The sequence below is a fragment of the Pelophylax lessonae genome (assembly GCF_965119305.1).
Source record: "Pelophylax lessonae genome assembly, chromosome: 2".
Lineage (NCBI taxonomy): Eukaryota > Metazoa > Chordata > Amphibia > Anura > Ranidae > Pelophylax > Pelophylax lessonae.
In genome coordinates, this window is record NC_138769.1 from 731,280,419 (window position 1) to 731,301,650 (window position 21,232).

The 21,232-nt window shown below is 41.9% G+C and overlaps 1 protein-coding gene across 1 annotated transcript in view; it reads left to right on the forward strand.

Annotated features, from left to right (window-relative positions):
- Positions 1 to 5,224: 5,224 nt before the first annotated feature.
- The window catches only part of DNHD1 (dynein heavy chain domain 1), a 199,563-nt gene continuing 183,555 nt past the window's right edge, over positions 5,225 to 21,232 (forward strand). The window contains exons 1-3 of the mRNA XM_082245505.1: positions 5,225 to 5,259; positions 13,768 to 13,837; positions 15,573 to 15,669. Of these exons, the coding sequence (XP_082101631.1) occupies positions 13,835 to 13,837; positions 15,573 to 15,669 (100 nt within the window). The 5' untranslated portion in view covers positions 5,225 to 5,259; positions 13,768 to 13,834. The remainder of the gene's footprint in view (positions 5,260 to 13,767; positions 13,838 to 15,572; positions 15,670 to 21,232) is intronic.

A 21,232-nucleotide genomic window follows, 5' to 3' on the forward strand; every position in this document is an offset into this window, starting at 1 on the left:
TGGAGAGACCTAAAAATGGCTGTCCACCAACGTTTACCATCCAACCTGACAGAACTGGAGAGGATCTGCAAGGAGGAATGGCAGAGGATCCCCAAATCCAGGTGTGAAAGACTTGTTGCATCTTTCCCAAAAAGACTCCTGGCTGTATTAGATCAAAAGGGGGCTTCTACTAAATACTGAGCAAAGGGTCTGAATACTTAGGACCATGTGATATTTCAGTTTTTCTTTTTTAATAAATCTGCAACAATGTCAACAATTCTGTGTTTTTCTGTCAGTATGGGGTGCTATGTGTACATTCATGAGGAAGAAGAATGAACCTAAATGATTTTAGCAAATGGCTGCAATATAACAAAGAGTGAAAAATTTAAGGGGGTCTGAATACTTTCCGTACCCACTGTAATACTTTACTAACATTGATTCTGGACCAATACTACCATCCTTGCATTTTGTCCTGCCTGCCATCACCTAAATCGCATTGGAAATATCTGTCTGCCCAGGTCTCTCTGGCCCTGAGGAAGCCTCGAGCGAAACGCGTCTGCTTGCTGGGGACCCTTTAGATCGTGTTCCATCAGAGACCTCACGTCATCATCTGATTTAAGTTATCTGCATTCCCCTACTGGGAAGTATTTCTACAATGCGATCTTTTAATTTTTGAATAATGTTGTTTATGTCCTACATGGGTAACCATTCCCATGTACATTTTATTATGTACAAATAAATATAATTTTTAGTTAACATTTTGTTGTGATTGATCCTTCTCCTCCCATTAGCCCGTAAAGCCCCATCTTTTTCTAATTTTGCTGGTATACCACTCCCATACAGATTCACTCTTTACATGGACACAGACAAGCAAACAGTGATTTATTTAGAATAACAAAAGGTAGGAATTTGCAACAATGTTTGCTAAAAATTCCTGCAATGTACAGAGATCACCCAGAGGGGAATTTTTATTTTCTCAACAAATGTGAAGTTATTCTTTAACCGCTTGCCGACCGCCGCACGACGATTTACGTCGGCAGTCGGCCCCTCACAGGCAAAGCGACGTAGGGCTACGTCGCTAGCCTGTGAGGGTCTAGGGAGCAAGCGTGTGCCGCCGGAGGCGCGCTCCCGCGCGGTCACGGACCCCCCCCCGCACGTGTGCCTGGCGGACCCGATGTCCGCCGGGCACTTGCGATCTTCCGTTAAACCGGAAGAAAGGCAGGCGGCTAATGTAAACAAAGCCACCTGTCATTCTTCCCTGTGTAAGAATGGAATCAAACGGTTCTGCTAGGTAGGACCGTTGATCTCTGTTCTTACACTAGTAGCCACAGCCAATCACAGTAAGAATCACGCCCCTAGGGACACACTTAACCCCTCCCTCTCCAATAAAGTTAACTCCTTTACTGCCAGTGTCATTTTTACAGTAACAGTGCATATGTATAGCACTGATTACTGTAGTAATGTCACTGGTAACCCCAAAAGTGTCAAAAATGTCAGTCAAGGGTCCGATCTGTCCGACGCAATGTCGCAGTCCCGCAAAAAAATCGCAGATCGCCGCCATTACTCGTTAAAAAAAAAAACAACAAAAATGACAAAAATCTTTCCCTTAGTTAGTAAACGCAATAACTTTTGCGCAAACCAATCAAAATACGCTTATTGTGATTTTTTTTACCAAACATAGGTAGCAGAAAACAAATTGGCCAAAAATTTAAAAAAAATTTGATTTTTACATTTTTTTGGGGGGGAATTTCATATAACAAAATGGGAAAAATATTGTTATTTTTGCAAAATTGTCGCTCTTTTTTTGTTTATAGCGCATGATCAAAAAATCGCACAGGTGATCAAATACCACCAAAAGAAAGCTCTGTTTGTGAAAAAAAGGACACCAAATTCGTTTAGGTACAGCGTCGCACGACCGCACAATTGTCCGTTAAAGTCACGAAGTGCCGAATCGCAAAATACCCCCTGGTCAGGAAGGGGGTAAAATCTTCCGGGGCTTAAGTGGTTAAGTCAGAAAATTTAGCCCTGCTAGATAACTTCATGTGGGCGCCTTTTGCTTGTATAGCTATGTAAAACCTTAAAACTAAGTGTATATACTGTTTAAAATCCAGTAACACACTGTCTCATCGTGCTCTGAGCTTGCTCAGTTGCTCACTATTTTTCGGCAATGTGCCAAAGAATAGAGCCATTAGAGGCCAATCTTCTAACAGCCTAAAGATTTACTGCTGCTCAGGGGCTTTGGGCTTCAGAAAAATGGCAGCCTCCAGCAAGAGGAAACAAGCAATGCTGGAGGCAATTTACAGCACGCACTAATTATGGTAGCATAATTATATATGTTCCTTGGTAAAGAACATTAATATTTTTATCAAGTTTTCACGGGTAAAATTCCACTTTAAAATTTGAAGAAGACTTTAAAAATTAATTATAACTTTTGAAATCTACAATGAATAAAAATTTTACCAAAGTGTCTTCATCAGACTAAATGATGGAATGAACTCTCAGATAAATTTGCTGCAATATGTGTATGTAATATAAGGACTTACCTACACTATCCAATCAGTTTGTATCCAATCAAACCCTTGATGGAAGATCTAATGGAGAGTGTACAATCCGATTGTAATGTGTATGTAATGTGTATGGTGACCCTGATATTTACCAAAACTATGTAATATGAGGACAAACCTAAACATTGCATTCTATATACACTATATTGTCAAAAGTATTGGGACACCTGCCTTTACACACATATGAACTTTAATGGCATCCCAGTCTTAAGCCCCGTACACACGATACAAAAATCGGAAAAAGGAAAATTTCGTCCGACGAACGATCTGCCGATTTTTGGATTGTTCGTATAGTGCTTTCAACAGCCGATTACGAATTTTCGGACAACAAAAATTGGATGTGCAGGCTATAAAATTTTTATCGTACGTCAACACAACATCCGATTTTTCTTTAATTAGTACAGTTTTCATCTGAAAAAAATTGTAAAAGCAAGACTAGGCATGCTCAGAAAAGAAAGAACACATACAAAGCAATCCAACACATGACCACTTCTGAAGTTGAATTCTGTCGTACGAGAATTTTCGTATGAAAATAACCTCTTCACTTTTGACATGAGACTAGCATGCAACAAAAAACGGACGACAGATCGTTCGATAATCTGATCGTGTGTACGGGGCTTAAGTCCCTAGGGTTCAATATTGAGTTGGCCAATCCTTCACAGCTATAACAGTTTCAACTCTTCTGGGAAGGCCGTCCACAAGGTTTAGGAGTGTGTCTATGGGAATGTTTGACCAGTCTTCCAGAAGCGCATTTGTGAGCTCAGGCACTGATGGTGGACGAGATGTCTGGCTCACAGTCTCTGCTCTAATCATCCCAAAGGTGTTCTATCGGAGTGAGGTCAGGACTCTGTGCAGGCCAGTCAAGTTACATAGTAGGTGAGGTCGCATAAAGACGATAGTCCATCCAGTTCAACCTGTGTAGGTGTGTGTGGCCGTAATCATCTCTCATACCCCTGAATGTTCTGATCCTTGAGATGTACGTCTAAGAGTCTTTTGAAAGCCACCATACTACCCGCAGAAACCACCTCTTGTGGTAGAGAATTCCACAATCTTGTAGCCCTAACAGTAAAGAACCCCCCCCCCCACGTTGCCTGAGGTTAAAACGCTTCTCCTCTAATCGCATTGTATGCCCTCGCGTCCTCATCCAATCCTTTCGACTGAATAGCTTTTTTTCTATGCTGAGATCACCATTGAGATATTTATAAATTGCTATCATGTCCCCTCTCAGGCGTCTCTTCTCCAGGGAGAATAAATCAAGCGATTGCAGACGCTCTTCATAATTAAGGTCCTCCAAGCCCCTAATTAGTTTAGTTGCCCTTCTCTGGACTCTCTCCAGCTCCAACACATCCCTCCTGAGGACTGGCGACCAGAACTGGACAGAATATTCCAGATGCGGTCGGACCAGAGTTTTATAAAGTGGAAGGATTATAGTTTTATCTCTGGAATGCATCCCTTTCTTTATGCATGCTAATATTCTGCTGGCCTTGGCAGCTGCCGCTTGACATTGCATGCTATTGCCTAGTCTATCATCCACCAATACTCCCAGATCCTTCTCCATTTTTGATTCCTCCACCCCAAACTTACTCATCCATGTCTTTATGGACCTTGCTTTGTGCACTGGTCCAAATCATTTGGTGGAGGGGGGATTATGGTGTGGGGTTGTTTTTCAGGGGTTGGGCTTGGCCCCTTAGTTCCAGTGAAGGGAACTCCTAAAGGTGTCAGCAAACCAAGACATTTTGGACAATTTCATACTTCCAACTTTGTGGGAGGAGTTTGGGGATGGCCCCTTCCTGTTCTAACATGACTGCACACCAGTGCAGTGGGCGTGTAAAGGCAGGTGTCCCAATACTTTTGACAATATAGTGTATATCATACCATACTGGCCCTTGCACCACACACTTCATTGTTGATCTAATATTAGCCTGGTATACACAATGAAATTATTGGACATATATTGTCTGTTTTTTTTTTTGGTTTCTCTTTTCATGCTAGTCTCATATTAGTTTACTAAAGTTACGAAAATTCTCATACAACAGAATAAAAAATCGAAAGTCATGCAATCTGTTGTAGTGTATTTGTATTGTAATCCAATGACAACTGCAGTGATTAAATGAAACTTACACGATCTGGTATTATACGAGAAAATATTTTGCACTTGTCCCATTGGATAATATCTGATGAACTGTCGAAAGCTGTGTACTAATGATCAGATTATCCTAAAATCACTTCCAAAGCGGTATTTTTCATACAATTTTCTGATTGTGTGTATGGGGCATGAGGAGGATTGTACAATCTGATTGTGTAATGTGTGTGGTCAGCCTTAGATGCCCCTGGCAAAGATATATTAACCATTTAAGTTATCAGAATGCAATATGTTTCACCATTGAATAAAAACTTGAAATAGTCTGAAAACATCCTTTTTCCCGTAGATTTCATCCAGCGGTTGCATGTTTTTTTTGGTGAAAATACAGACTGTAAGGGGAGAATGGATAGAAATCTGGGCGGTCAGCTTTATTTGTTCCAATAAAGACTGGAGAGAGATCTGAAAGAGCCAGATTGTCACTACAAATCTCTGCTGGAATCTCTGCAGTTCCAGCAGGAGGCCATTGTACAGCCAGCCCCTCCTCCTCCTGTCCCCAACAACCGTGCAGAGTCCCTAGCAACCGGACACTTCCAGGTCTGGACAGAGCGTGTGAACTGTGCAATGTACAGAGTGGTATGGATCTATAGATATTATACTATATATAGGACATTGTATGGGGATCTATAGTGATTATACTATATACAGGACATTGCATGGGGATCTATAGAGAGTATACTATATACAGGACATTGTATTGGGATGTAAAGGAATTATACTGTATACAGGATATTATATGGGGATCTATAGATATTATACTATATATAGGACATTGTATGGGGATGTATAGAGATTATACTATATACAGGACATTGTATGGGGGATCTATAGAGATTATAATGCATACTGGACATTGTATGCACTAGGGGGATGTGTAGATATTGTTGTGTATATAGATGATTGTATAGAGATCATACTATATACAGGACATTGTATGGGGATCTATAGAGATCATGCTATATACAGGATATTATATGGGGATCTATAGAGATTATACTATATACAGGACATTGTATAGGGATCTATAGAGATCATACTATATACAGGACATTGTATAGGGATGTAAAGGAATTATACTATATACAGGATATTATATGGGGATCTATAGAGATTATACTATATACAGGACATTGTATAGGGATCTATAGAGATCATACTATATACAGGATATTATATGGGGATCTATAGAGATTATACTATATACAGGATATTATATGGGGATCTATAGAGATTATACTATATACAGGATATTATATGGGGATCTGTAGAGATTATACTATATACAGGATATTATATGGGGATCTATAGAGATTATACTATATACAGGATATTATATGGGGATCTATAGAGATTATACTATATACAGGACATTGTATGGAGATCTATAGAGATTATACTATATACAGGATATTATATGGGGATCTATAGAGATTATACTATATACAGGACATTGCATGGGGATCTATAGAGATTATACTATATACAGGATATTATATGGGGATCTATACAGATTATACTATATACAGGACATTGTATGGGGATCTATAGAGATTATACTATATACAGGATATTATATGGGGATCTATAGAGATTATACTATATACAGGATATTGTATGGGGATCTATAGAGATTATACTATATACAAGACATTGTATGGGGATCTATAGAGATTATACTATATACAAGACATTGTATGGGGATCTATAGAGATTATACTATATACAGGACATTGTATGGGGATCTATAGAGATTATACTATATACAGGATATTATATGGGGATCTATAGAGATTATACTATATACAGGATATTATATGGGGATCTATAGAGATTATACTATATACAGGATATTATATGGGGATCTATAGAGATTATACTATATACAGGACCTTGTATGGGGATCTATAGAGATTATACTATATACAGGATATTTTATGGGGATCTATAGAGATTATACTATATACAGGATATTATATGGGGATCTATAGAGATTATACTATATACAGGATATTATATGGGGATCTATAGAGATTATACTATATACAGGATATTATATGGGGATCTATAGAGATTATACTATATACAGGACATTGTATGGGGATCTATAGAGATTATACTATATACAGGATATTTTATGGGGATCTATAGAGATTATACTATATACAGGATATTATATGGGGATCTATAGAGATTATACTATATACAGGACATTGTATGGGGATCTATAGAGATTATACTATATACAGGATATTGTATGGGGATCTATAGAGATTATACTATATACAGGACCTTGTATAGGGATGTAAAGGAATTATACTATATACAGGATATTGTATGGGGATGTATAGAGATTATACTATATACAGGATATTGTATGGGGATGTATAGAGATTATACTATATACAGGACATTGTATGGGGGATCTATAGAGATTATACTATATACAGGATATTATATGGGGATGTATAGAGATTATACTATATACAGGACATTGTATGGGGATGTATAGAGATTATACTATATACAGGACATTGTATAGGGGATCTATAGAGATCATAATGTATACAGGATATTGTATAGGCTAGGGGGATATGTAGATATTGTTGTGTATACAGAGGATTGTATAGAGATTATACTGCATACAGGACATTGTATGGGGGATCTATAGAGATCATATTGTATACTGGGCATTGTATGGGGATCTATTGAAATTATATTATATACAGGACATTGTATGGGGGATCTATAGAGATTTTACAGCATACAGGACATTATATGGGGGATCTGTAGAGATCATGATGTATACAGGACATTATAAGGGGGATCTTTAGAGATTATACTATACAATGGGCATTGTATGGGGGGGATCTATAGAGATCATAATGTATATTGGACATTGCATGGGGGATCTATAGAGATCATATTGTATACCGGGCGTGGTATGGGGGATCTATAGAGATCATAATTTACTATAATATAATATAATACTGGGCATTGTATGGGGATTTTTAGAGATTTTACTATATACAGAAAATTGTATGGGAGGAGCTATAGAGATCATATTGTATACCGGGCATTGTATGTGTTTTTTTTTTAGAGATCATACTATATACAGGACATTGTATAGAGGATCTGAAGAGATCATAATGTATACTGACCATTATATGAGGGATCTATAGAAATCATATTGTATACCAGGCATAGTATGGGGATTTATAGAGAATATACTACATACTGGGCATTGTATGGGGAATCTATAGATATTTATACTATATACTGGCCATTTTATATAGGGGAACTTTAGAGATTATACTCTATATTGGGCATTGCATGGGGGGGGGGGTCTTTAGAGATTATACTATATATTGGGCATTGTATGGGGGAATCTATAGAGATTATACTATATATCGGGCATTATATAGGGGATCTATAGAAAATATAGTATACACAGGACATTTTATGGGGGATCTACATAGATCATATTGTATACTGAGCATTGTATTGGGGGATTTATAGAGATCATGCTATATACAGGATATTGTATGGGGGATCTATAGAGATTATATTGTATTCCAGGCATTATATGGGGGGATATATATAGATCATAATGTATCGTATGGGGGATCTATAGAGGATATATTGTATTCCAGGCATTGTATGGGCTAGGGCGGTATATAGATATTGTGGTGTATACAAAGTTTAGCACTACCTCCGCAGGAGCCACTTGAATTTTTGTACCCAAGTTTCCCATTGAATAATCCACAGCCAGTTACAGGGTATTTCCTCACACAGCCAGGTGCACACACTCTTCCGCTCGTCTCCAATGACCAGGCTAGGGGATGTGTTTTTTCGTATTTTATTTGGACAACTTGGATAGGAGAAGGGATTTAGCAGGATAGTCCAAATTAACTATTTACAAGTGAGGACAACTTCTTAATAGGACTGTGTAGCAGACTTTCAGTAGCACTATGCAGCAGGCTGTACACAATAGAGCAAGTCCCTTTGTAGCAGAAGGAATCTAGTGGATCTTGGTTCTTTAAGACACTAGAAAGTGTCCTCTTTAACTTACACCGAGTATGCTGACTTCTATTACCAAGAGGGGGATTTTAGCAACTCTCTAGGATCCATTTAGGGGTCTGTACTCACAAGGCCCTGGCCGCAGATTACCCTACTCTATGATACCAGACAGGATCCATGGACATCCTCCCTCAGTCAGCTTATAAGAGAACCATGGGTTTCAGCTTCAAAATTTAAGGACCTCAGGTCACCCATCTAAGGCGACATGGCAGCCTTTGCTGGGGAGAGGCAGCAGCCCTCTTCCCCTTCTGGACCTCTCTCTGTAGAGGAAATGGGATTTTAGCAACTCTCTAGGATCCCTTTAGGGGTCTGTACTCACAAGGCCCTGGCCACAGGTCACCTTCCTCTATGATACCAGACAGGATCCATGGACATCCTCCCTCAGTCAGCTTATAAGAAAACCATGGGTTTCAGCTTCAAAATTTCAGGACTTCAGGTCACCCACCTAAGGTCGCATGGCAGCCTGTGCTGGGGAGAGGCAGCAGCCCTCTTCCCCTCATGGACCTCTCTCTGTGGAGGAAGACCCAGAGCCCATGTGCTCCTCAGATATAAATACAGTCACCCAGCATGTTTAGGGGCACCTCCCCTTCTAATTGGCTAGGGCTGTATAGATATTCATGCATTCATCTGCATGGTTTCCTCCCACTGTCCAGAACCTTCCATAGCTACTAGACCAGTGTGAAACATCAAGACAGCATGAGCAGCTGCAGAGCACACTGACCAGACTCTGCTAAACAATCACATCTTCTGTTAACCGCCCCACCTACATTTACTGCGGCAGGGCGGCCACTCTGTGCCAGATCAGGTACCTAGTAATAGATATGAATTAGGAGCTACCCCTTAGGTGCCATAATCCTAGTAATATACAAAGAAAAGAGAAAATGAATGGTACAACAAAACGTTGTCCAAGCATCTATTGGCGGACTTTATGGGCACATACTGAGTGAACACACTTATTGATTTAAAAGAATTACTTTAATAATTAAGAAAATTTTAAAAGAAAACAAAGAGCACTATGCAAATGTTGACATATATATAGTTTCTTATACATTCAAAGTTGATATGCAAGCATTCTTGGCAATGGGTGAGGATTGTGGTTGTTATACCAATCTGATATAGTCAACGCGTTTCGCATTTGCGCTTCATCAGGACCTCAGATGATGAGATAACCTCTTAATAAAACAGAAGCATATCATACATTATTAATTTATACATATATATATATATATACAAAAATGCATACATTTACAATTGTATTAACATACATAGATGTTTATTACATATGCATGTATGTCGCCATGTGGCTATGAGGGCAATAGAAAAGCGGATAAACCCACCTCCTCAAGTTGCAGTGCACGATACCGTACGACCGGGGGCTGAGCTCAATGGCAGAGCACCTCAGACCACGACCACCTGAATTGGTAGATTATCAAGTAACATTTATATTGTTTTCTTTATTGTTTTTTAATTGTTTTTAGAATATTTTTAGAAAAATTAATTTTGACATCTATTATAGAATATTCTATAACACAATGATAATTACCTTGAACTATATTTGATGGATATGGGAACAGGTAGGACGGCTGGATAGAGAGCGTCCACATATCATTCTCTATCCAGCCGTCCTACCTGTTCCCATATCCATCAAATATAGTTCAAGGTAATTATCATTGTGTTATAGAATATTCTATAATAGATGTCAAAATTAATTTTTCTAAAAATATTCTAAAAACAATTAAAAAACAATAAAGAAAACAATATAAATGTTACTTGATAATCTACCAATTCAGGTGGTCGTGGTCTGAGGTGCTCTGCCATTGAGCTCAGCCCCCGGTCGTACGGTATCGTGCACTGCAACTTGAGGAGGTGGGTTTATCCGCTTTTCTATTGCCCTCATAGCCACATGGCGACATACATGCATATGTAATAAACATCTATGTATGTTAATACGATTGTAAATGTATGCATTTTTGTATATATATATATATATGTATAAATTAATAATGTATGATATGCTTCTGTTTTATTAAGAGGTTATCTCATCATCTGAGGTCCTGATGAAGCGCAAATGCGAAACGCGTTGACTATATCAGATTGGTATAACAACCACAATCCTCACCCATTGCCAAGAATGCTTGCATATCAACTTTGAATGTATAAGAAACTATATATATGTCAACATTTGCATAGTGCTCTTTGTTTTCTTTTAAAATTTTCTTAATTATTAAAGTAATTCTTTTAAATCAATAAGTGTGTTCACTCAGTATGTGCCCATAAAGTCCGCCAATAGATGCTTGGACAACGTTTTGTTGTACCATTCATTTTCTCTTTTCCAGGTACCTAGTAAATTATCTGACACCTCCGGGTCTGGGGTGCGCACGCGTGTCGCCTGCGAACCACTACCGCTGTGATTGGACACAACGGGAGCCATTTAGCAGGTCCAGTGGACGCAATGTCCGCCAGACCTGCCAATCGTTCAGGAGAAATTAAGAACGGTGGTCTGCCTATGTAAACAAGGCAGACCGCTGTTCTGTGAGAGGGGGATGTGCTGATCCTATGATCCTGCTAGGCAGGGACACGGATCTTTACATTCCCCTAGTCAAAACACCTCCCCCACAGTTAGTAAGCACTCTCAGGGAACGCATTTAACCCTTTGATTGCCCCTGATGTTAACCCCTTCCCAGCCAGTTTCATTAATACAGTAACAGTGCATATTTTTAGCACTGATCACTGTATTAGTGTCACTGGTCCCCAAAAAGAGTCACTTAGGTGTCCAATTTGTCCGCCGCAATATAGCAGTCCCGATATAAGTCGCTGATTGCCGCTATTACTAGTTAAAAAAATAGAAATAAATAAAAATATACCATAGTTTGTAGCAGCTATAACTTTTTCGCAAACCAATTAATATACATGTATTGGGATTTTGTTTACCAAATATATGTCGCAGAGTACATATTAGCCTAATTTGATGAAGAAATTTGATTTTTAAAATTTTTTTATTGGGAATGTTTTATTGCAGAAAGTAAAATATATTGTTTTTTTTTTTTTTTAAATTGTCTGTCTTTTTTTGTTTATAGTGCAAAAAATAAAAACCTAACAGGTGATCCAATCCCTCCAAAAGAAAGCTCTATTTGTGAGAAAAAAAAGGACATCGCGTACAACGTCGCACGCCCGTGCAATTGTCATTTAAAGTAACGCAGTGCTGTATCGCAAAAAAATGGCCTGGTGATTAACCGGTTCCGGACCGCCCACCGCATATATACTGCGGCAGGCTGGCCCTCCTGTGCGAACCAAAGTAAGGCTACGTCGGTCGCGCATCGGCTAGGGGGCGAGCGAGTGCTGTCGGCCGTGTGTTCCTGCCCCCACTCGGCAGCGTGGACTCTGGCCTGACACCCGCGATCGCTGCCCGCTGGGAGAGCTGACTGTTCTTCTCTCTGGAATGATCAGAGCGCCTGTGATCCTTCTATATAGGATCACATGTCTCTATGGTCCTTCCATAAGCCCTGCCCCCATACGGTTAGAATCACTCCCCTAGGCTCACATTTAACCCATTGATCACCCACAGTATTAACCCCTTCCCTTCCAGTGTCATTATTACAGTAACAATCCATATTGTTAGCACTGATTACCAGAGATGTATAGTAACTAAGTAGAACTACTTCACTACTGTACTTAAGTACCGAAAGGCGGTATCTGTACTTTCCTAGAGTAGAATTTTTTTCTCCTACTTCCACTTTTACTTCACTACATTTTTTCAATGATTTCAATACTTCTACTCCGATATTTTTTTTGTGCTGCATAGTTACCACTGCCAGAACAGTAGATGGCAGGTTTCATGAAGCTCAAAACATGTGTATTATCAGCGCATACGAAAATAAATGCTACTGTATGTATAAATAAAAGCTGCATTTGAAATAATAAAAAACAATATAATGTTCAAACTTTGGACTTCTTTCTTTAATAACTACATAACACAGTACTTGTACTTTTACTTTCAGTACTTGAGTAGCAACATTTTTAAAAAAACTACTTGCAATACTTAAGTACAAAAAATGTTGAATACTTTAGTACTTCTACTCAAGTCACTTTTTGATCGAGCACTTCCACTTCTACTCAAGTCACTTTTTGATCGAGCACTTGTACTTTTACTCAAGTATGGGTTTCGAGTACTTTATACAACTCAAAAATGACATAAATCTTTCCCGTAGTTAGTAGACGCGATAGGTTTTGTGCAAACCAATCAAAATACACTTATTGTGATTTCTATTACCAAAAATATGTAACAGAAAACAAATTGGCCTACAAATGTTAAAAAATTTTGATTTATACATTTTATTTGGGAATGTTATATAGCAGAAAGTGAAAAATATTGTTCTTTTTTCTCAGAATTGTCGCTCTATTTTTGTTTATAGCGCAAAAAAAAAAAAAAATCGCAGAGGTGATCAAATACCACCAAAAGAAAGCTCTGTTTGTGGGAAAAAAAGGAAATTAATTTTATTTGGGTACAGCGTTGCACGACTGCGCAATTTTCCATTACAGGAACGCAGTGCCGAATCGCAAAATATGGCCTGGTCATTAAGGGGGAAAATCTTCCGGTACAGAAGTGGTTAAGGGGGGTAAACCCTCCGGAGCTGAAGTAGTTAAGCAGACAGGGTATAAATTTGCTTGGCTGTCTCCCTGTTAAGCAGAGAAACCAAAAACGATAAACGCTGACTCTAACACCTACCTAGGAGGGCACTTCAAGAGTATGAAGATTATATTGTATACAATAACATATAATGGCCTAGGAGGGAAGCATAGATCTTATACTGTATACAGGGCATTGTATAACGGGGTATACAGTATACAGATTATAGAGAGACTCCTATGGGGGGCCTATAGAGATAACACAATATACACCATATACAGTTCAGAGACCTCTCTAATGGTTGTATTATATATAGGAAACCCCTATGTGCAGGATATGTTATCTATGTATATGTGTTCCCTGTGCTCTCTAGATGGCAGGTCTGGCTCCAGGATGTGATGTGTGCACCAAGAAAAGATTCTTCCCATAATTCTGCACAACAGTGGAATGGTAAGTATTGGCCCCCATCTTCATTTTATACTGTCCCATAATAGGAATGATACATCTGGATGTGGTGTGACAATCCTGCATAGGTGAGCGACAATATTTATTTCTGCTGAAATTCTGATTGGGAACATATGGGGGGGGAGAGGGGACGCAAGGCGTGGGTAAGGTGCGTTATGTGTGACACATAGGGAGGTGAGGGGATTGTATAATGTGTGACAAGGGGGAAGTGAGGGGACTGTATGCGTGACACATGGGTGGGTGATGGGACATTAATATGTGTGACACACTGAGGATGGGAGCAGAGCCGATCCTGGGCGGGTGCGGGGGTGCACTGCGCCCAGGCGCCGCGTGAGGGAGGGGCGCATGCCGCACATAATGGGAGGAATGTTATTATGTGTGACATGTGGAGACATTAGGGGGACATTATTATGTGTGACACATGGGGAGGTGAGGAGACATTATTATGTGTGACACGTGGACACGTGAGGGGACATTATTATGTGTGACACATGAGGATGTGAGGGGATGTTATTACATGGGGAGGTGAGGGGACATTATCATGTGTGACACATGAGGATGTGAGGGGACACATGAGGATGTGAGGGGACATTATCATGTGTGACACATGAGGATGTGAGGGGACTTTATTAACAGCACATGAATATTTGGTGCAAAGCACCAGTTCCCTGCGCTCTGAGTAGTGTCATCTTTTTTTCCACCTCTGCTACGATATTGTGGCTGTTTTTGGAGCTATCGACACGGCAACCCAGGAAAACGCTTCGGCCTTGCTGCCCCTTGAACGACCAGGGTAGTCTGGAATCACTGAAAACAACAAGCAAACACAGGGGCGCACCGGCCTAGTGCATTATCCTTTAGAAGGTTTATTAAAAAGAAACTTTAAAATACTCACAAGCGAGTTCTTGATAAAAGCATATCACACAAGGAACGCAGTCCTCAGCATAGAGATCCAAGGGTGAGCCGTCCCCTTAAATCGGGAAGGCTTACGCGTTTTGAGGCTTAGCCTCTTCCTCAGAGGCTCTGAGGCTCATAATCAGAGGCTCTGAGGAAGAGGCTAAGCCTCGAAACGCGTAAACCTTCACGACTTCAGGGGACGGCTCACCCTTGGATCTCCATGCTGAGGACTGCGTTCCTTGTGTGATATGCTTTTATCAAGAACTCGCTTGTGAGTATTTTAAAGTTTCTTTTTAATAAACCTTCTAAAGGATAATGCACTAGGCCGGTGCGCCCCTGTGTTTGCTTGTTGTTTTTCGAGGGGACTTTATTACATGGGGAGTTGATAGGAAAATATTATATGTGACATGTGAGGAGGTGATAGGACATTATTCTGTGTGACACACGGGGAGGTGAGAGGACAATATTATATGTGACGTGGGGAGATGAGGGGACATTTTTATGTGGGACACATGAGGATGTGAGGGGACTTTATTATATGTGACATGTCGGGAGGTGAGGGGACATTATTATGTGTGACACATGGTATTGTACTGTAGATATAACACAGGAAGGTGAGGGCAGGGGTACTTTTGGTGGCACAGCAAGAAGTAAGAGTGAAAGTTTTGTAGGGGACACCTGGAAAAGGAGAGGGGACACCCCACACATGAACGAGGAAGAACAGTAGTGAATCTTGGGGGGCCCCTATCTAGTTTCCTCCCTCTGGTTGCAGTCATAATATTGGTGTGTTTGGATGTTGGTTGGTTTCAGATGTTTCTCCTTCCAGGCTTCTCCACTTTACACTGATGTCATGGAAGATCCAACCAGATCCCCCGGAACCCGATTCCCCCCACTTCCTCGCTACATCACCCAGCCTCAGCCAGGTAACCAACCCTCCAATCACCCTTATCACTGTCTGTTTACATTGTCGGTGGTCTGTGAGGTCAGATGCAGAGACCCCATGAAATTGCTGGCATGGTCCCTTCTGCAATGGATTTATGCTGTTCGGCACACAGCATAGTCTGACTTCTCACCAAAGATCAGTCTGGAAAAGTTCCAGCATGCTGGACTTACTCTGCCACTGCTCCATCCTGCCCAATGCCATTGCTTGTAATCAGTGTTGGGGTAGTTACTCAAAAAATGTAACTAGTTATTAGTTACTTCTGTAAATTGTAATGAGATTACTTTACTAGTTACTGCATTTGAAAAGTAACTTCACTACTTATTACTTTACTCTCCTCTTTCTTAACCACTTTACCACCGGAGGATTTTGCTGTCTTACGTCTGGGTCATTTTTTGCGATTCGGCACTGTGCGACTGACAATTGCGCGGTCGTGCGACGCTGTACCCAAACTAAATTTCTCTAGCGCTCATCGACAGACGTAGTCCTCGGTGATACACCACCTTCGGGTTATGTTACCTCCGCAGGAGCAGGACTAGACAGGAAATTAAAAAGCTCTGGCCACACCCTAGGGGCAGTCCCAGAGGGTATATCCTCTCTCTCTCTGCCTCAGCAAATCAGTTATTTTCTGTCTAGTTAGGAGTAAGGACCTAGATACCTTGCTGGGATCTTAGGTCCTGGCAAGAATTTTTTTCTTAAAGGATTTTTAGACAGCTTTTTTTCTCCAGTGTTCCTGTGAGATCTTCAAGCAAGAAAGCTGAACTGGGCGACGGGCTGGATGTCGAGATCCGGTGGTCACCCCAGTTCAGCCTACGAGCGCGTGCAGGCCATAGCTCCGCGCTGGGTCGGCCGCGACAAAGTCCCATTAAAAGGACTGAACCCGCGAGTTAAACGTCTCGCTGAAACGCCAAAGACCATGAGTCACGGCGTCCGTATCGGTCGACAGCCCTCCCGCCCCGGTGGAGAGGGGTACTGTCAGGAGTTGGTGCCCGCCTGGTTCCGGTATGGTGAGTAGTATGTTCCCCCTTTTTCCCTGACGGGTTTTGTGGTGAACGCGGGCCCCTCTCTGTATGGTAAGAAAGAGTTCTTTCTATCCTATAACATGTCACAAATCCTCCTACTTTGAGTGTGATTTTATGTGTGCAAAAAGCCAGGAGGCTTGGTTTGGGAGCTAACAATCTATTGTATACATGTTTTAAAGATGTAATCTGTGGCATTCTGGGAATCTTATGGGTTAAGTATAAGCTACCTACCAGTCAGAAGCCATGGACATGTAGACTGCCTTCCAAATCAGATCTCCAGCTATTAGCAGGCCTCCCGAACGGCCATGCGGTCCGCCAGGGCCGGTACCGCCAACCACGCCATATCCCCATGCAGAGAGAGTGTTGTGTGCCTGCAGCACACCGCTAGTCAGCACAGGCCGCCGCCATTTTTTTTGCTGGATCGCACGAGCCGCCATTTTGGCGTAGCCTCGTGTCTCCAGCATGGGGGCGGCCATGTTTGAGGTGATTCTACACCTCGTGGAGCTTGGGGGAGGCGCCGGAAGGCGTGCAGAGGGGCGGAGCCGCCTCCCTTCTTCCTGGGCAGCCAGCCAAAAGACTTCCTGTTTGTCAAGACAGCGCTGTAAGCTGTTGCAGTTTAACTCTGAACATCAAGTGGTGAGCCTGGGGGTCTATCTCTCTCTCTCTCGATCGATAGGGATCCCTAGCAGGTAACACTAAGGGGTTTTTTTTGTGGCGCTGAGGGTCAAAAAAAAAAAAAAAAAAGTTTTTTCTTTACTTTTGAATTATATCATCCAGGAAGTAACTGGAGTTATTATGGACCCTGCCACACATATTCCCCCACCTGTTTCCCTCGAGGGGGCCTCGGGACCCGCCGGTGCACAGAGTATAGAGTCATTTACAGCAATTTTGGAGTCTATGGTGGCTCGGGTGGAGGCGGCCTGTCAGGGACGGGGGTCAAGGAAGCGACCCCCGCCTACCCCTATACTATCTGACACCTCTGACTCTGATTCAGAGATGGTCACTGCAGTTGCAGGTTCCTCTGCAAGGGCTGTTATCCCAGGTAAAGCCCCCTCAGACAGTGAGGAGGACGCTTCTTCTCCTGCTATAATTCAGGAAGAAGCATTGGTGGACGCACTAGTTGTGGCAGTGCAAGAAACCTTAAAACTTGAGGCTTTACCGGCAGAGGCAACTGAAACAGAAAGGCCTTTTGGGACTAATAAACCCATCAAGACGGCGAAGGCTTTTCCTGTACCTAAATGTTTTGGTAATCAGATTAAAGGAGAATGGGAGCATTCTAAACGTACCTTTACTATTTCCAAGCGTATTGCTAGACGCTATCCGTTTGAGGAATCCATCATTAAGAAATGGACGGTACCACCAGTCGTGGATCCGCCTATTTCCAGGCTGAATAAAGCCACGGTTATTCCAGTGGAGGACCCTTCGTCCTTTAAGGATCCGGTGGATCGAAAGATAGAAGCGGAGTCCCGCACTATCTTTTCTCTGATAGGGTCAGCATTTAGACCAGTAATTGTTATTGGTCTAGTTTCCCAGACACTTACGGAATGGGCGAAAATGGTACGCCAAGATCTTAGGGGAATAGATATTCCCCAGGAGACATCTGATTTGATAGAACAGATCATACAAGGGCTACGGTTTATCTGTGACGCAGCCTTGGACACTACTCCCTTGTTAGGGCATGCATCTAAGTTAGCAGTGATCCTCAGACGTGTGCTGTGGTTAAAATGCTGGTCAGCTGACCTAGGTTCCAAAAAGACTTTGACCAATCTCCCTTTTCAGGGGAATCGTCTATTTGGAGCCAACCTAGATGAAATCATTAAGGATGCCACCGGGGGCAAGAGTACTTTTTTGCCACAGGCTGCAAAAGTTAAGGGACCTCGCAACAAGCGAGGACCTTTCTTTACCGCCCATAAAGGGCGCCCGGCTGGTACTCCCGGGAAAGGCAAGACTCCTCCAGGAGGGTTCAAGAAGGGATGGTCGGACAAGCAGAGGACCAACCCAGCCAAACCCGAAGTAAAGGAGTACACAGCCTGAAGGTGCGCCCCCACCCGATTTCAGGGTGGGGGGACGTTTTCACCGGTATTCAGGACATTAGATCGAGCATCTACCACTACTACCGGTGCGATTCTTCCCTTCCAACATTTAAGTACAGGAAGCGGTAGTTACCGTTCCCTGAATAGATCTTTTCCTTTACCTTTTCCTAAGATTAGTCCCGATACCTCACAGGAATCGGATCTGATTGACCAGATAGGCCAAGTAGCCTCTAGTCGGGTGACTTCGGTCCCTGAGGTTCAACCAGAAAAGATCACCCTTCCTGATAACTATCAGGTATCTGATAAATGTGTGGGAACAGAAAACGACCAGACTTTCTCGGATGGTCGGGGCCAGATAGCTCTAGGGACGCCTGGTTCAGATCCTATCAGCGCCAGTGGTCCTAGAAATTCTAGGCTGGCCTCTTCAAGCCGGCCTGGCCGACTTGGACATGTTAGTCGCAGACGTTCCGTGGGAACTTCGTCTCAGGGAGTGTCTGTAGTCTCTAGGACCTATTTACCTTCGTGCTTTACAGTCGCTGGTTTTAATGGCCTGGCCATTGAGACCCAAGTACTGAAGGACAGAGGTTTGTCTACTTCAGTCATTCCTACCCTTATTAAGCAAGGAAAGCGACTTCCAGCAAAGTCTATTATCACACATGGAAGACTTACATTGCGTGGTGCGAATCTTTAGGATTTCCTCCACGTACCTATTCGGTGTCTCGAATATTGGCCTTTTTGCAACAAGGGGTTGAGCAGAAGCTAGCCTTGAGCACCATCAAGGGTCAAGTTTCAGCATTAGCAATCTTCTTTCAGAAACCTTTAGCTACCAGATCCTTGGTGCGGAATTTCATCCAGGGGGTGCGGCACCTGGCTCCTCCAGTCCGCGCGCCCTTACCGCCCTGGGATCTTAATTTGGTTTTGTCGGTTCTACAGAAACCTCCCTTTGAAAACATCAGGGAGATTCCCTTGCTTACTTTATCCCAGAAGGTGGCCTTCTTGGTGGCTATTACTTCTGCTCGCAAGGTGTCAGAACTGGCTGCTTTATCATGCCAGTCACCATACCTAGTGATTCATAGGGATAAGGTAGTACTTCATCCTAAGCCATCTTTTCTTCCTAAGGTGGTTTCAGATTTTCATCTGAATGAAGATATTGTACTACCTTCCTTGTGTCCTCAGCCCAAGCATCATCGGGAACATGCGTTGCATTCCTTGGATGTGGTTCGGGCAATCAGGGTATACCTGAAAGCTACGGAATCATTCCGTAAGACGGATTCACTTTTTGTGATCACGGATGGCCCCAGAAAGGGTTTGCCTGCATCTGCCGCGACCATTGCCAAATGGATTAGACAAACGGTGGTACAGGCTTATTCTATTAAGGGTCAGAGTCCTCCGTTCCCTGTTAGGGCGCACTCCACTCGAGCGCTCAGTACTTCCTGGGCCTTTCGCCATCAGGCGTCAGTGGTCCAGGTATGTAAGGCGGCCACCTGGTCGTCGGTACATACCTTTACAAAATTCTATAAAATTGATGTGACGGCATCGGCGGATGCCTCATTTGGCCGCAAGGTTTTGCAGGCCGCAATTTGAGGAGACCGGTGGTCTACCTCGAGGGTTTTTTTCTGTTTGAAAATTTTTTTGTTCAGTCTCATCATTAAGGATGAGCATTGTAAACTTCTAGTTGGCACCGGTTGGGCCTTCTAGATTGGGATTTGATTTCCATTTTCCCACCCCTCAGTTGTGATACTGCTCTGGGACGTCCCGAAGGTGGTGTATCACCGAGGACTACGTCTGTCGATGAGCGCTAGAGAAAAATGGATTTTTGTAAAATCTTACCGTAAAATCCTTTTCTCTTAGCTCATCGACAGACGTAGTCCCCGCCCCTCTGTTTTGGAGTTGGGTTGGGTTAAATTCTCTAAGCACTGCTTTTTCACATAACTGATTTGCTGAGGCAGAGAGAGAGAGGATATACCCTCTGGGACTGCCCCTAGGGTGTGGCCAGAGCTTTTTAATTTCCTGTCTAGTCCTGCTCCTGCGGAGGTAACATAACCCGAAGGTGGTGTATCACCGAGGACTACGTCTGTCGATGAGCTAAGAGAAAAGGATTTTACGGTAAGATTTTACAAAAATCCATTTTTACGTCCTTTTTTTACCACAAACAGAGCTTTCTTTTGGTGGTATTTGATCACCTGTGCGATTTTTACTTTTTGCGCTATAAACAAAAAAATAGCGTAAATTTTGAAAAAATAACAATATTTTTCACATTTTTTTATATGAAATTCCCCCCCAAAAAAATGTAAAAATCTAAAATTTTTTAAATTTTTGGCCAATTTGTTTTCTGCTACCTATGTTTGGTAAAAAAAAATCACAATAAGCGTATTTTGATTGGTTTCGCAAAAGTTATTGCGTTTACTAACTAAGGGAAAGATTTCTGTCATTTTTGGTGTTTTTTTTTTTTAACGAGTAATGGCGGCAATCTGCGATTTTTTTTTGCGGG